Source organism: Peromyscus californicus, unplaced genomic scaffold (genome assembly GCF_007827085.1).
Source record: "Peromyscus californicus insignis strain IS unplaced genomic scaffold, ASM782708v3 Scaffold_12__1_contigs__length_115047231, whole genome shotgun sequence".
Taxonomy (NCBI): Eukaryota; Metazoa; Chordata; class Mammalia; order Rodentia; family Cricetidae; genus Peromyscus; species Peromyscus californicus.
Genome location: NW_026294413.1, coordinates 72,618,336 through 72,634,514, shown reverse-complemented (window position 1 = coordinate 72,634,514; position 16,179 = coordinate 72,618,336). Strand labels below are relative to the sequence as shown.

At 48.8% G+C, this 16,179-nt stretch overlaps 1 protein-coding gene across 2 annotated transcripts in view; it reads right to left on the bottom strand.

Moving 5' to 3' along the window:
- Window positions 1-2,353: 2,353 nt before the first annotated feature.
- The window catches only part of Tep1 (telomerase associated protein 1), a 45,984-nt gene continuing 32,158 nt past the window's right edge, over window positions 2,354-16,179 (bottom strand). Inside the window, exons 35-55 of one of the 2 annotated variants that reach the window (XM_052733382.1) lie at window positions 16,027-16,141; window positions 15,064-15,188; window positions 14,861-14,960; window positions 14,513-14,668; window positions 14,161-14,373; window positions 13,813-13,966; window positions 13,495-13,707; window positions 12,682-12,842; window positions 12,196-12,309; window positions 10,505-10,612; window positions 9,018-9,150; window positions 8,751-8,827; window positions 8,541-8,670; window positions 7,927-8,063; window positions 7,661-7,785; window positions 5,485-5,628; window positions 5,240-5,336; window positions 3,551-3,656; window positions 3,235-3,443; window positions 3,010-3,114; window positions 2,354-2,779 (exon numbers count right to left, since the gene is read on the bottom strand). In XM_052733382.1, coding sequence (XP_052589342.1) covers window positions 2,657-2,779; window positions 3,010-3,114; window positions 3,235-3,443; window positions 3,551-3,656; window positions 5,240-5,336; window positions 5,485-5,628; window positions 7,661-7,785; window positions 7,927-8,063; window positions 8,541-8,670; window positions 8,751-8,827; window positions 9,018-9,150; window positions 10,505-10,612; window positions 12,196-12,309; window positions 12,682-12,842; window positions 13,495-13,707; window positions 13,813-13,966; window positions 14,161-14,373; window positions 14,513-14,668; window positions 14,861-14,960; window positions 15,064-15,188; window positions 16,027-16,141 — 2,845 coding nt within the window. In that variant the 3' untranslated portion in view covers window positions 2,354-2,656. Of the gene's footprint in view, window positions 2,780-3,009; window positions 3,115-3,234; window positions 3,444-3,550; window positions 3,657-5,239; window positions 5,337-5,484; window positions 5,629-7,660; window positions 7,786-7,926; window positions 8,064-8,540; window positions 8,671-8,750; window positions 8,828-9,017; window positions 9,151-10,504; window positions 10,613-12,195; window positions 12,310-12,681; window positions 12,843-13,494; window positions 13,708-13,812; window positions 13,967-14,160; window positions 14,374-14,512; window positions 14,669-14,860; window positions 14,961-15,063; window positions 15,189-16,026; window positions 16,142-16,179 lie in introns of those variants that run through there. The other variant, XR_008217101.1, reaches the window with a different exon arrangement.

The window sequence follows — 16,179 nt, the reverse complement described above, 5'->3', positions numbered from 1 at the left end:
GTGTTATTACCAGCTGAAAAATTTTAGTGCCAACAGTTACTTGATACATGAAACACAGATGTCCGTGAGGTAGAGTTCTTTCTTTTCTCTCACTCATAAAATAGCATTTTAGAAAAAATGAGGTTCAGAGAGAGTTTTTTTTATTATTATTTCCTACTTTATCTATTTATTTACTTACAGGGACAGGGAGACACACACATATACACATACTATGGTACACATGCAGGGGTCACAGGACAATTTGCAGGAGTGAGTTTTCCTCCTACTGTGGGTTCTGAAGATCAGACTCAGGTTGGTATCAGGTGCTCTTACCTGCTGAGTCATCTCACTGGCCCCTTCATTTTTGAGACAGGATCTTACACTATATGTCTGGCTGTCTTAGAACTCACTATGTAGGCCAGGATGACCTCAAATTCACGATAATTCTCCTTCCTCAGCCTAAGTACAGACTATGGTCATTTATCACTATGCTTCACGGTAACTTTTACAGAGCTGGGCATGGTAGCTCACAGCTTGAATCTCAGCACTCAGGAGGTGAAGGAGAAGTCAGACAGATCTCTGAGTTCAAGGCTAGAACTTCGTAAGTCAGAATCAATGTAAATCCATGGACATGATTATTCCACTTGTCAACATGTCGTAAGTTTTATGAACTTCATTTTTGTTTTGTTTTTCTTTTGTTTTTCAGAGACAGGGTTTCTCTGTGTAACAGCCCTGGCTGCCCTGGAACTCACTCTGTAGACCAGGCTGGCCTCGAACTCATAGAGATCCGCCTACCTCTGCCTCCCCAGTGCTGGGATTAAAGGCCACCGCTGCTCAGCTATCCTGGCTTTTTTTTTTTTTAAAGAACACTTTAAGAGGGGCTGGAGAGATGGCTCAGTGGTTAAGAGCACTGACCACTCTTCCAGAGGACCCAGGTTCAATTTCCAGCACCCACATGGAAGCTCAGAACTGTGTCTGTAACTCCAGTTCCAGGGGATCTGAAACCAAGAGCAACACACCAATGCACATAAAATAAAACTAATTAATTAAAAAAGAACACTTTAAGCAAAGATTTGTTTTTATTTTATGTGTATGAGTGTTCTGACTGCATGTATGTCTGTGCACCACATGCATGCATTACCTATGGAAGCTAGAAGAGGGTGATGGGTTTCCTGGAACTGGAGTTACAGCCAGTTGTGAGCTACCAGATAGGCACTGAGAGTGGAACCTGTGTCCTCTGGAAGAGTGGCCAATGCCCGTAACCATGGGGCCTTCTCTCCAGCTCCATGAATTTCAATCTGAGGGAGAAATATGTTTGTGATTTCTTCCAAGAATGCGGGTTAGTCTATCAATGAATGCTTGTAAGGCAAGTGCAAAGTCAAAGACTCGTTCTGCCTTCAGTGCCTTGGTTCCTCTCTCTGGCCAGTTAGTTCTGGGAAGAGGACTGTGTCTGTGAGAGGAACCCAGAAGTGCCCTGGGTCTATCCATTTTCTAAATGCTCATAAGTCTATTGACTTGAACTCATTCTTTCTTGCTTCTTTTCATGACAAAACAAGGTCCCTCAGGTCTATTCAAACTGAGTACTGGTCGACAATACTCACTCCACCTCCTGGTAGAGGTCTATTCAAACTGAGTACTGGTCGACAATACTCATTCCACCTCCTGGCAGAGGTCTATTCAAACTGAGTACCAGTCGACAATACTCACTCCACCTCCTGGCAGAGGTCTATTCAAACTGAGTACTGGTCGACAATACTCACTCCACCTCCTGGCAGGAAAGGGGGTTTAGATCCTAAGGAGGTGCCAAGTTGTGGTGGCACATGCCTTTAATCCCAGCACTTGGGAGGCAGAGCCAGACGGGTCTCCGTGAGTTCAAGGCCAGCCTTGTCTACAAAGCAGGTTCCAGGATAGCCAGAGCTGCAATACAGAATAATCCTGTCTCTAAATGGATCTTAAGGAAGAAAGGACACAGGACTCTAACCTACCTATGAAAGATGTGGTTCATTTCCTTGCAGCTCTAATGAAAATAAATGCTAACCAGGCAGTGGTGGCGCACGCCTGTAATCCCAGCACTCGGGAGGCACAGGCAGGTGGATCTCTGTGAGTTTGAGGCCAGCCTGGTCTACAGAGCTAGTCCAAGTCAGGCTCCAAAGCTACAGAGAAACCCTGTCTCGAAAAACCAATAAATAAATAAATACTGAATTAGAAAAGAACATCCGGGGTTGGGGATTTAGCTCAGTGGTAGAGCGCTTGCCTAGCAAGCACAAGGCCCTGGGTTCGGTCCTCAGCTCCAGAAAAGGAAAAAAAAAAAAAAAGAAAAGAACATCCATATCCCTCCCCGTTGATGTAAATCCACTAGAGAATACAATCAGGGTTGTACTTAAAGATCTTCCAACACTTTATTTTTATGATCTTATTAAGAATGTAGCCGGGCGGTGGTGGCGCACGCCTTTAATCCCAGCACTCGGGAGGCAGAGCCAGGTGGATCTCTGTGAGTTCGAGGCCAGCCTGGGCTACCAAGTGAGTTCCAGGAAAGGCGCAAAGCTACACAGAGAAACCCTGTCTCGAAAAACAAAACAAAACAAAAAAAAAAAAAAAAAAGAATGTAGACACTGGTGTCTTCCAGTTTGCATCATCTAGTACAAGTGACGTCATCTTTGTCCCGAGTACCGCATTGTCATTCCCACGATAGAAAATACAGGTTTCCTTGATTGTCTCCCACGGCAAGCTGCAGGGTAGAGTTGGGCCCCAGCCAAGGTTCCAGGCAGCTCACTGGCCCATCACATCGGAACAAACCCAACTAAGACAGGAACAGAAATGGGAGAGGTGAAGCTACAGGCTTGGGGTCTCCTTATTAACTTATCTTCCTCTCAAATCAATACCTTAGCATCGGGCCACTGCAAGAGAGATCGAAGCAAACAACCTCCATCTTTTGCCCCTCCTTAGCCTAAATGTTTTCTTGTAGTAGCCCTTTCCCAGTTTGCATGCATGTGCGCACACACACACACACACACACACACACACACTTACCAGCTGCATACTGGGTCTCTCCCACAGCTTAACATCTCTGTCCTTCGAAGCAGTCACCAGCAATCCAGGAAGCACATGGAGGGCTGTGACTGCGCCCAAGTGAATCTCAGAGAGGAGGGGAACAACATGAGTTCTCAGGGAGACCTTTCCATTAAGGAAGCAGCGAAGGCGGCTGCGTCAGATCTAGAACCTCCTCCTTCTCTATGACCCTTGCCCCAAGCTTACCTTTTTACACTGACGTGCCTTCAAATGTCTGGGTTCCCACCAGTTCTCCGTGTAGGAATTTGACTCAGATGAATCTGTCCCTGGACTCTGAGTTTTAGGTGTTTTTGCTTCTTTCTGCCAAGTGTTACCTACAATCCATTCTCCGTCTGGGGTACACTCAGCTACGTTCCACAGCATTCCATCAGAGGTGGCGCAGAGAAATGATGACTCTGCCATTTTAAGAGTCAAGTTAGAGAGCCAGGTCTCAGGCCTTTAGGACCCACCAGCCTCCCCTAAGCCACCCCAGAGCTCCTCTGGTCTTTTCCCTCTCACTAACCAGACTCAGGTTTGGCCTGGGTGATTGATACCGGGGACCCATTAGGATTCTTTAAGTTCAGATTGAAGTCCAGGGCCTCCCCAAACTCTCCTGACTCCTTCTGCTCCTGTGAAAGGACAGGTGATTAGGTAACTTCATTCAGTCTGAGCACATAGGACACAACTCCACAAACAAAACCACAGTGTTCTGCTCTAACGTGCTCAGGACATTAAAAAGCAATCTACAAGTCCAGTTCAGGCATCGGATGGATGCGTGTAAGAATCTATCCCTGAGCTCTCCCAGGTGAAGATGTAGAACATATCTACCATCTTGATGTTGTTATCACGCCCATCCCCAGTGGGTAGAAGAACCCCCAGCGCTGGCAGCAGATTTTAGTGTCACGATCTACTCCACGTGAGTGAGGTCTCTGTGGCGAGGACATGTTTGTGTCCAGCCTCCTTTGGCAGAACATGACATGTGCATTTCCCATTTGTCAACACTCAATGTCATGTTCTGCTTTCCTACCACACGGTTCTACACTGAAGTTACCCGTCTTCTCTCTGTGTCCAGGCACATACATTGGTTTGGCTATGCTGAACCAGGCTGACATAGACCTGCCTGTGCCTGGCATTTGGGAACATGTACACTTCTTTTACTTAGATACATGTTTGGGAACAGAACCACTGCTTCCTAGACAGGCTTTGTAGGTTACTTGAGTAGGTAACAGGCTAGGATTTCATAAACTTTCCAGAAACAAGAGACCTCAGGACACTTGGGAATGGAATCTAGCTTTGACATACTGAAATCGGTAAGTGTAAAACACCTATGAGGTAATGGCAGCATGACAGAGACACCTTGCAGCCCTTGTCCTCAAATGCTCATACTGACAGAGTCAGTAAAAAAAAAAAATCACAATTAAAAAACCTGGGAGACAGGCTGGGCGTGGTGGCACACCCCTTTAATCTTAGCACTAGAGAACCAGAGGCAGGTGGATCTCTGTGAGTTCAAGGCCAGCCTGCTCTCTAGAGTGAGTTCCAGGACAGCCAGGGCTACACAGAGAAAGCCTGTCTCAAAAAAACCAAAAAAGAAAGGAAGGAAGGGAGGGAGGGAGAGGAGAGGAGGGGAGGGGAGGGGAGGGAGAGGGGAAGGGGGAGGGAGAGAGAGAGAGACAGAGAGAGAGAGAGAAGAAAGCTGGGGGCCAGAGAGAGGGCTCAGCAGGTAGGAGCACTTGCCACCAGGCCTGACAACCTGAGTTTGAGCTCTAGAACCCACATGGTAGAAAGAGAGAACCAACCCACCAAGTTGTTTCTGACTTCCATGCCTGAACCAACAGTGGCACACACCTCCCAGCACTCAGGAGGCAGAGGCAAGCAGATGCCTGTGAGTTCCAGGTCAGTCGTGGCTGCACAGTGAGACCCTATCTCAAAAGGAAAGAAAAGGGAAAGGGGGAGGGGAGGGGAGAGGAAGAGAGGAGAGGGGAGGGGAGGGGAGAGAAAGGAAGTGGAAAACAACAACAAAAACCCTCCTAGGTCCCTGGTTTTAAAAATTCTACCACCTTTTCTTGCACAGGGAAATCTTAGATGGGAACTCAGCATCCAGTGATTTCAAACGGAGTTGCTCCAGGGAAGGGGAGACGGAGGATAGGAGCCACCTGCCTTTCCCTTCCCTCTCTCCTCCACGATGGGTTCCAATGTTCCGCACAGGACTCACCAAGAAAGAAAGATACCCAGAGTCCTCCTGCTGCAGGTAAAACACGCCGCACTCCTTGCTGGTGCACAGGACTGAAGAACGTACTCCATACTTCCTGCTGTTTTATAAGAGAGTAAAAGACTGAGCCCAAGACCACCTTTCTTTAAGACCCTGGTGCTATACCCTGAGTTCGACTCCATCTCAGGGTAACCACTAAACCGCTTTTCTTCTCTTCAGCCCAAGAGGTTTTGCATTTTGTATCTTACCAGATCCTGGTTGGAGCACACCCAGGCTTCATCTGTAGTAATTCCACATTCTCTTTCATTAAGATGAGAGACTGGCCATCAGGGGCCAGAACCAGACCTGTCAAGACTCCCAAGTCCTCCTGTAGAACTCGCTTCATGTGAAGACTGTAGCTCAAAAGACAGACACAAACACTTCCTTAGCGAACTTCTCTCAGACGCATTCCCACGCACTTCTCGTGAATGAAGTATAAAACACATGACTGACCTACACATGTCCTGTTCCTAACCTCTGTGTGCATGCTTGCTTGCTTTTGCTGTACTGGGGATGGGACCCGGAGCCTCTGGCAGGACTCAGACAAGCACTCTAGCACTGAGCTACATTCCCAGCGCCTGTCTTTCTTACAGCAACATCCACCATCATGCTCCCTTACTGCTAACACTGCTGTCTTTTGCGTCCATCAGTAAGCTCTGTGGATACTTCCTTCTGTAACAGGGCCCCAGACCTTAGCAGGCCTCCAAACCTCAGCACAACTGACTCCATGATGGAAGTACCATTCAGGCCATAACACTCAGTGTGTAAACAGCACCACCAGCCAAAAATGAAAACAAAGACCTAACCCATCAAAGTCCATAGTTCTGGGCAGGTCTCTAAATGTACTAACCTTGCTTTTGGACCTGAAACTCTCTATGTAGCCCAGGTTGGTCTTGAACTCAAAGAGATCTGCTCCTGAGTGCTGGAATTAAAGGACTGCCCCACCACCATCTACCTTCTTCTTGGCCACCACCTTCCCCATCCCCGCTAGGAACCCAAGGTCCTGGCTGCACCCAGAATTCTGGCCCCACACTCCAAGTAGGGCCAGAAAGACAGCTCATCAGGGAGGCACAAAGTGCAGGAAAGAACTGACTCCAAGAATTGTCCTCTGTCCTCCACATGAGTGCCCTGAACAAGCACACCCCATCACCACACACACACACACACACACACACACACACACACACACACACACACACACGAAAGAAAAAAAAACCAGAATACTCTGAGAACTCCCATGCATAAATTTTGTTAACACTATTCACTTTTCTGGGTTGTGTTAACACTATTTGCTTTTCTGGAATATCATTTCCTTCCCTTACTGGCCCAGAAAATTCTTCATTTTTTTTATGTCTAATTTTAAAGACCATCTCTTTGCTAACATTTCTCAAATTTTGCAGACCTATGAGTTACTGGAGGCTTTTTTAAAAATTCAGCTGGGTTTGGTGCCACACACTTCTAATTCTAGCCACTCAGGAGGCTCAGTGGGAAGGAGTCTGAGCTGCTAGCCTGAGCAATATAACACAACCCTACCTCAAGAAAAGTAATAAAGAAATAAAGAAAAACAATTCACGTATTCCACACTCTCTGGTCCAGAACTTGACACCAAGTAGGCATTTAAGAATTACTCATTTAGCTGGGCGGTGGTGGGGCACACCTTTTTTTTTTTTTTTTTTTTTTTTTTTTTTTGGTTTTTTCGAGACAGGGTTTCTCTGTGTAGCTTTGCGCCTTTCCTGGAACTCGCTTTGGAGACCAGGCTGGCCTCGAACTCACAGAGATCTGCCTGGCTCTGCCTCCCGAGTGCTGGGATTAAAGGTGTGCCCCACCGCCGGGCGGTGGTGGCGCACGCCTTTAATCCCAGCACTTGGGAGGCAGAGGCAGGCAGATTTCTGTGAGACCAGCCTGATCTAGAGAGTGAGATCCAGGACAGCCAGGGCTACACAGAGAAACCCTGTCTCAAAAAACCAAAAACCCAAATTTAAAAAAAACAATCACTCATTTAAACTGACAAGACCAGGGCTCAATGGGGAAAGGTATTGGCCAATGAGCCTGATGACCTTAGATTCCCAGAACCCACATGCTGGCAGCAGAGCCAACTCCCTCAGGTTGTTCTCCGACCTTGGCACACACAGCTGAAGACTCTAAAGACATGAACAAAGGAAGGCACTACTTTAGCTAACCTCCCTCAGACGCCTCACTTCCACAGGTACTACTCACAAATAAAGTAGTATAAAGCAAAACGACTTAGCTGCCCCACAGAGGCAACAACTCATAAAGCCAGGGGCAGCCGACATCCCATCAGCCTCACCCAAAGCACAGACAGATCATAACAACATCCTAGGCATATGCAGCTCCATATCCCCATCAGCAGCTGCCCAGTTTCACCTGGGGTTTCTGGATGTCGACCCTTCCATCAGTTCCACCTGCCACTCGCTGACTTTCTCATTAGCACTGAGAACAAAGAATGAATGTGCCGAGTACCAGACCAGGTCACTGACGCGGCCCGGAGCCTGTGTGTGAAGCAAGTTCAGTTCAGTACTTTTGAGGAAAAAGCATAAACCTTTGCCCTCCCAGACGTGCAGGCAAAACTCTAACCCAAGGGAGTCCCTCTAAACACACAGGGGGACAGAATTCACACGGACTTAGACAACCTGTGCTGTAGCCACGGCTTTGGCTTCCTGCCACAGGATTAGCTCCCCAGCTTCATTTCCAGACACTGCCAGAGAACCATCTGGTGCCCATGCCACAGCAGAGATGACCATAGAACTCCTAGGTTTGTGTGTATCATCTGGTGAAGAAAGGTAGGGATACATACATTAAGAGCTCTGATGCCGGGCGGTGGTGGCGCACGCCTTTAATCCCAGCACTCGGGAGGCAGAGCCAGGTGGATCTCTGTGAGTTCGAGGCCAGCCTGGGCTACCAAGTGAGTTCCAGGAAAGGCGCAAAGCTACACAGAAAAACCCTGTCTCGAAAAAACCAAAAAAAAAAAAAAAAAAAAAAAAAAAGAGCTCTGATACTGAGCTAGGATTAGCGGTGCATGCCTTTAATCCTGTCACTGGGGATACAGAGGCAGGTGGATCTCTGTGAGTCTAAGGCCAGTCTGCTTTAAAGTTCCAGGCTAGCCAAGACTACAAAGTGAAACCTTGTCTCAGAGAAAGAAAGAAAGAAACATCCAGGCTACTGGAAAGGATAAAGAGGTATCAGGTGACTTTAGCATCCTTTGTTCCAGTCTTCTTTCATGCTACCTCCTCCTCCTCTCACTCACCTGCTTCCTTGGGGATCTGCCAGAGGTGGACAGAGCTATTATCTGAGGTCAGCAGGAGGCCTGAGGCCTCGGACGCAGCAGCTGCCGTGACTGGACCGCTGTGTCCCTGGAGGGTGCGTATTTGGCACACCTAGGATAAAGGAGGTTGCAGAGGTTGTCCTGCGTACCTTCTCTCTCTCTTCCCTACCCCAGTTCTTGCAGAGAACTCACCAAGAGGGGATGCCACAACTTTGTGGCCCCATCCAGTCCAACAGTCACCACCAGAAGCTCCGACCCAGGCTGTCCAGCTGAAAAGACAGGGAAAACAACTCAGAAGAAACGGCCAGGCCCAGAGGCAAAGGCTTGAAATAGAGTGCTAGCGTAGCAAGCCCCGGGCCCTAGGTTTACTCTCTACTACTGAAAAAGAAGAGGAGAAGGAAGAGAAGGAGACCAAAAAGGATGAGGTAGCAGCGAAAGGGAAGGGCGACAGTTCAATACCTGGGCGGGGCTCCAGGGCAGCTGCACACTGGCTGATGGGTCCTGAGTGAGCAGGGATGCTGGTCAGCTCCACGCCCTGACGGTCCCACACTTTCAAGGTCCCATCCCGGCTCACAGATACGATGTGTTCCTCCTGTCCCCGGATCACAGTATCAGAGGACAGTCGCAGTGAACGGGACACGGGAAAGGAGGCAGGCAAGCAAAGGGAGGAGGTTGGCAGTCTTGGACTGCGCTTGTTTTGGAGTGTGCACACAACTGTCTTGTAATAACTCATCCGGCAGCCTGAGCCCCTGCCCGGCATGTGCTATGCATACCCACCTCTCTAAACAACAACCTTAGTTCCCTACCTGCATAGAGCTGCACACATTCCTACCTTTGGACAATGGAATAAAATTCTCTTCCCCCTAACATGCATCAAACATAGACAGATTTCCATCCAATCATATCCTATCTTCCCTCTGGGTATGAGGGTGGGGTGGGGGCTCTGATCTGGCCGGAACTGGTTTTGGATGCATGTGCAATAAAGCAAACTGTGTCCCTGTTTGGTATACATATAATTCAAAGTAGATGCATTGTGGTAGAAGACATGTGCAGAGAGCAAAACGCTTATTTAATCCAAGTCTGTCAACAGAAATAGAGAACCACACAAACTATACCCTATTCCCCTAGTAACCCCCAGCAACCAAACTCCTCCTTCCTGCAGACTTATCCAAGAAGCCCTAACCAATAACCTAGGGCCCCGAGTATTCTTTCACTTATGTGGCCCACTGTCCTTGTTGACAGGCTATTGTACTATTGTTTTGAATAAAATTACCTCTCTGTCCTCATAATCTGTGTGTACTTTAAAATTTAAAAAAAAAATTTAAGTGTGTCTGTGTGTGTGTGTGTGTGTCTGTCTGTCTGTCTCTGTGTGTGTGTGTGTGTGTGTGTGTGTGTGTGTGTGTGTGTGTGTGTGTGTGTGTGTGTAGGCATGTGCACATGAGTGGAGGTGCCCAAGGAGGGCAGAGGCTTCAGATCTCCATGGAGCTGGAGACACAGGCAGCTGTGAGCTGTCTGACATGAGGATTGACTTCAGGTCTTCAGGAAGTGCTCTCAGCTGCTGAGCCATCTCTCCTGCCCATTCTGTGTGTGTTTTTATTTAATTCCTGATTAAGATACCAAGAACTGAGAGAACACCTGGCCAAGACCCTAACTCCCTCCAGAGAGGGGAAGGTAAACATCTGGGACTTGGAAGATGTAAAAGGATGTGGAGTTGAGAAGTGTGGAGCCGAGTGGCTCAGGACTGCAATCTTGCTGGAAATTCATGATACTAAGAGGACATGTTTTTAATGTGCCACCCATCGCATCACCCACCAGACTCAAGACTGTAGTACGGTCCTAAGTATCGCATTTTTACCATTTGCCTTTGAGACTGGACACCTAATGCATCCAGTCTCCCAGATTCTCCTGGCCTTTCCAGAGAATGCTAGTCAAGTCCATTGCCTTACCACAGCAACCACGGTGCTCACGGCACTCTGGTGACCCAGGAACTGACCAAGCTGCTGTCCTGACTGTGGATCCCAGAGTCCCACAGAGCCGTCACTAGAGCAGGAGACCTGCAGTCAGAAGTGAAAGGAGCAAGATTGTCAGCATTCCTCCAGCATTTTATTTGAGGGCTTTGAGACAGGGCCTCACTGTGTAGCTCTGGCTGGCCTGGAACGCACTACGCTAGGATTAAAAGAGTGCAACACCATGTGTGGGTTCTTTCTTGTATCTCTTTTTTTTTAAAGACAATATAAGAGGGGCCAGAGAGATGGCTCAGTGGTTAAGAGCATGGTCTGCTCTTCCAGAGGACCTGGGTTCAATTCCCAGCACCCACATGGCAGCTCATGTCTGTCTCAACTCAAGTTCTAGGGCTTCTGACCCTCTCATCCAGACAAAACACCAATGAACATAGAATAAATTATATATTAAAAAAAATTAGAACTCTATATAGGGAAATATACTTCACAAATACTGAGAAAATAATCTGAGATTTGTTAATTTATTAAAAATAATCTGAGATTAATAAGTCACAGCAATATCTTTCACTCTCAGGCATTCCAATGTTGGAGAGACAGTACTGTGTTCTTGTTAGGAACATGGACTTTGGGGCTGGAGATGGCTCCAACTGTAAAACTGCTCTGTTCTAGAAGACACGAATTTGCTCCTCAGCACCCACATCAGGTAGCTCACAACGGCCTGTAACTCTGGATTCATCGGATCCACCATCCTCTTCTGGCCTCCACAGGCATGGCACTCACATGCACAAACCCACACACAGACACGTACATATTAAAAACATAATGAAAAAAATGTAAATCTTAAAATAAAAAAGGCACGGGCTAGAGGAACGTGGCTACACGGTAGAGTACCTGGCTAGCATGCGAAAGGCCTCGGGTTCAAGATCCAACACCGAAAAGGCCGAGGGGCTTTCCTACCGGAACGTCTATTAGCTCAAGGATGGAGGAATGGTTCAGCGGAAGCAGGCACCTGCCACAAGCCTGACAACCCAAGTTCAGTTCCTAGAACCCACGTGTGAAAAGCACTGACTACTGCAAGTCGTCTTTGGACCTCCATGAACGCAACGTGGCACAACATCCATCCACACGTATACACACGTGCACATACAAGTGTAAAGAATTCAAACAAAGAAGAATGCTTATTGCATTGCTCAGCTTTATCACTGGCAGGACCTTGAAAATGCTTTTCTGGGGTCAATTTTCTTATCTGTGAAGAAGACATAACTGTAGTGTCTACTTTACAGGGTATTGGTTTTTTTTGTTTTGTTTTTTTAAAGACAGGGTTTCTCTGTGTTACAGCTCTGGCTGTCCTGGAACTCACTTTGTAGACCAGGCTGGCCTCGAACCCACAGACATCTGCCTGCCTCTGCCTTCTGAGTGCTGGGATTAAAGGCATGCGCCACCACCACCCCCTAGACCTTTACAGGGTATTATAAAGATTAATTATGGTAATAAGTAAAACTGAGGTCGTGTCAAACCCAGCATATACTATGTACCCAGAAAATGTTAGCAAAACTATTATTAATTATTAAACTATTACTAATTAACTATTATGCTAGAAAGAGTCTGCAATGGAGATTGTTTTCCTCCAAGTTCCTTGCTGGGCTTTGCGTATTCTTGCCCATCCCTTCACTCACCAGCAGGTTGTCTTTGGTCCATGCACAGCCAGTGACCCAGTCACGGTGACAGGAAGAGAAGGAGTGAATCAGAACAGGGGCTTGGGCTCTCTTCACGTCCCAGCAGAGGAGATTCTGCGTAGGCAAGGACAGGGATCCATCAGGACACAGACCACAGCCATGCCGAAGCCATTTCAGACAGGGTGGTTGTTTTGTTTTTGACAAAGTCTCATGTGTCCTAGCTGGCCCTGGACCAACGATCAATGACCTCCTGATCCTGCCTTCACCTTCTAAGTACTGAGGTTAAGGTGGGTGCCACCACACCTGGTTTCAAGCAGGAAGTTTAAAAAAAAAAGAAAAAGTGTAAGGCATGCAGGTTAGACCCACCTGCAGATCTGGCAGATCAAAAAGCAGGAGAAAGCAATGGGAAACAAACTGTTAAAAAAAAAAAAAAAAAAAAAAAAAAGAGGCTGTGGGACCCCAAGGTTACATCCTTCTGCAGCTCACCCGATCCCTGCCCGCAGTGGCCAAAATGCCTCCATCAGGGCTGAAGCTACAGCAACACACTGGGCCCTCGTGTCCCCGGAGCTCAGCACCACAGGGAAAGTCTTCTACCTCACGTGGCTGTGTCAGCAGCTGCCGGGGCCACAGTCGCACTGTGAAATCCTCTGCATTGGAAATAGAAAGGGAAGCGCTTCCTGAACACCAAAGCAAGACCGGCCCAGGAGGCAAAGGGAACCACGGGAGCAGAGCACAGCATCCAAGAACACAGCTCGAAGGAAGTGGGACGGTGAGTCACCAGAATGTGCCCAGGCCCTGGGCAAGGCTCCCACACTACATAAGCACACAGCATGGGAACGCCCTGCACCCCAGCTCCTGCTTGGCAGACTCAGGGCAGGAATGTGTCTCCTTGTGGCTGCAATTTCCCACCACACTTCTCACAGCAGCTGCTGCAGAAGCTACATTTCTCAAGGCCTCAATGTGGCTTTCACCTCACCATCTGTGAGGTTCAAACCTCTCACTTCCAGAGGACCAAGGCCATTCTGCACTCCTTCTCCTCCTCTTCTCTACTCTTTCTAGAAACAGTCTAGAAATAATTATGTAAGAACACATTCAAGGGGTAGAGCGCTTGCCTAGCAAGCGCAAGGCCCTGGGTTCGGTCCTCAGCTCTGACAAAAAAAAAAAAAAAAGAACACATTCAAAAGCATTTTAAATTGGATGTGCATGGATTTTGATGAGCATGTGTTATTACAGTTATAAATGGAAGGGTGACACCAGCATATTTCAAAGAGATGATTCAATAACACTGTTCAGTAGTACCTGAAGCAGAAGCCAAGAGTTTCTGGGAGGTAGCCAGTCCAAGCACAGGCTTCTGGTGCCGGGATAACAGCCACAGGGAATGAAGGGAGCGTCCCTTGAGCACCCAGCCATGCAGGGACCCATCTTCTGCACCATTCACCAAAACGCTGGGACTCAGCCAGACCAGGGCGGACACTGCCACATTTAGCACCTGACACTGAGTCTCCTGGGAACCTAGAAAATGGAAGAGTACACGAAAGACAGACATTTGGGAAAAGGAATGAGGTAGTGGGTATCTTCTTTCCAAGGGTGCCCACCCGTCCACTCCCCCTCTGATACCTGAAGAAATGTTGTAGATTTTAATGCCATCTTCTCGGTACCCAACAGCTACCTGGTCACCGTCTGGATTGAGAGCCACAGAGAGTGCAGGAGACAGAGGATGAGAGCCCAGGGAACCCCTGGGCCGGCCAAGAAATCCTGACCATAACTGAGCCTAGGATGCCAGAAAGGAGTTTAAAGATACTCACCCCTGCTGCCCGGTCCCCATCCCCTATGACATCTCCCTTCAAAAGACTGCAGAAAATCTCTCACCATCCAAACTCCCCCAGGATCCTCCACAAAGGATCCTGGCATCCCTACTTTTGCTACTCTGTTCCCGAACCCACCACAGGCCCTCTGGAAGCTCACCTTGCCATCTTCTCCGGCCGTCAGGAACCGGCCTCCAGCGTGCAAAGAAAGAAGAGCAGTAACACAGCCATGGTGTGCGGGGAAGGCCGCCAGCCGCGTCCCCTCCTGCCAGGCCCACAGCTCCACTGCCCCATCTATCCGGCCTACAGCCACAGACTTCCCAGGGGCACTGAATGTCAGGGTACGGACAGAGGCTCCTGGGGCTCTGAGTTCCTAGACGCGGGTGTTAGAAACAGAAGCAACAGAGCCTGTTCTCAGCGCCGGCTCAAAGGGACCCAGAACACAGCTGTTACTCTCCACTTTCACTCCTGCCCTGAGTGTTCTCCCCGAGAGCTACACAGGACCTTCTCACCTTGATGACTTTGAGTCCATCTGCCCGGAAGAAGGTAATGCTGCCAGCCCAGCTGCCGGTGGCTACCACCTGCCCCTCTGGGTGAAAGGCAATGCAGTTCAGGGATCTGGGACAGGTGTGCTGGAAGGCCAGCTGTCCACGGACTGTGTCCCAGAGCTGGAGAAGAAAGAGAAGAGGAATCGGGGTGCTGGATGCAAATGGCGGAGCTTTTCAGCCCCAGAGCTCCTGAGGGTCACCTTAGCTAGTCCCCTGCCTCAGTAAAGCTTCCCTAGGATAGGCAGTCAGCAGCTCTGTCATGTTGAGCAACAGATCAGGTCTGACTCACGGTTTAGGGTCACTTTTTGTTACCTTTAGGTATCCTCCCAAACACACAGTGGCCAGCAGGCGTCGGTCTGGGCTTAGGCAGCAGCCAGTGATTTGGTACTGGTGGGCCTTGGCCTGGAACGCCCTGTCCCAGGAAGACAAAGTCAGGGTACGGGGTCACTATTAGGCTCCCTCCTCACTCCTTTCTCTCAGGGCTTCTCACTCTCAAACAGGAGGGAACCACTCACCAGCAGCCATGCTGCAGGTCCCAGAGCTCCAGGAGCCCATCGAAGGTAGTAAGGAAGAGAGCACTGTCCGAGAGGAACGCAAAAGAGGAAATCCCATCACAGCCGCTCACCAGTGCCTTCTCCTCCTGTAACGGCCAGTTGGGGAGCGTGACTACTCAGGTGATTCCCTCAGTCCTCCATAACCAACCCATTCCCAGCCCCAGCCATAAAAAGGAGGCCAAGGCAAAAAGGGCTTAAGTCCTTGGCTGTCTACATTCCCAGCCCAAACACAGGTTCAAGTGTACCTCATAATCAAAGCAGAGTCACCTTTTCTCACCACAGATTTTTCAGGTTCTAGGGAAGGGTATTACATAAACGCATGTACACAGGGGTGAGGGGGTAATGTGGGTAAGAAGAGAAAGCCTGTGGCTGTCTCCTCTCTCCAGACCGGTATTACCTGCTGCTGCAATCATTCAGAACAATTTACAGGACCCTTCTCTCCTGCGTCTTTGTTGAGGCTCCGTGTGCAAGCCAGAAGGCCTGCCTTTTCCCACCCAAAGTCTTCCCTCTATCTACAAAGCTCACATAGTCCCTATCATGTGAACAACTGGGCTCCGGGTCGGAGCCCTGTGCTCCTCAAAACACTAACATGCCTCGAACGGAAACTGGGCAGCAAAGCCGCACAGCCACACCCGCTGCTGAGTTCCCTTTCGTTCTAGGCAATCCCAGCAGGCCTTGAACTGAATAGGCAGCCCAGGCTGGCGTTGAGCTCAGTCCTCCTGCCCCAGTCTCCCAGATGCTGGGATTACAGGTGTGAACCACCACACCCAGCTGTTGACTGATCCTTTGACCAGGGTGTCTAATCTGAATTGAGGTGAACGATGTTGCTGAATCAACCAGGGTTCTAAGGATGTGCTTGGCTTGCCTAGACCTTCAGGGCAGTATGTGAGGGTTTCCTGATGGTCACTGCCTTCCGCATCATACCTGCCAGGTTCTCAAATCCAACAGGTAAATTGTCCCACTGGCAGTGCCCACAGCTGCTCTTTGCCCATTAGGGGATAAGGCCACAGCGGTCGGGGAGGAAACTGCCAGAGACAAGCTAGAGAGGAAGAAAAAAAAAGTAGGAAGAAAGAGGAA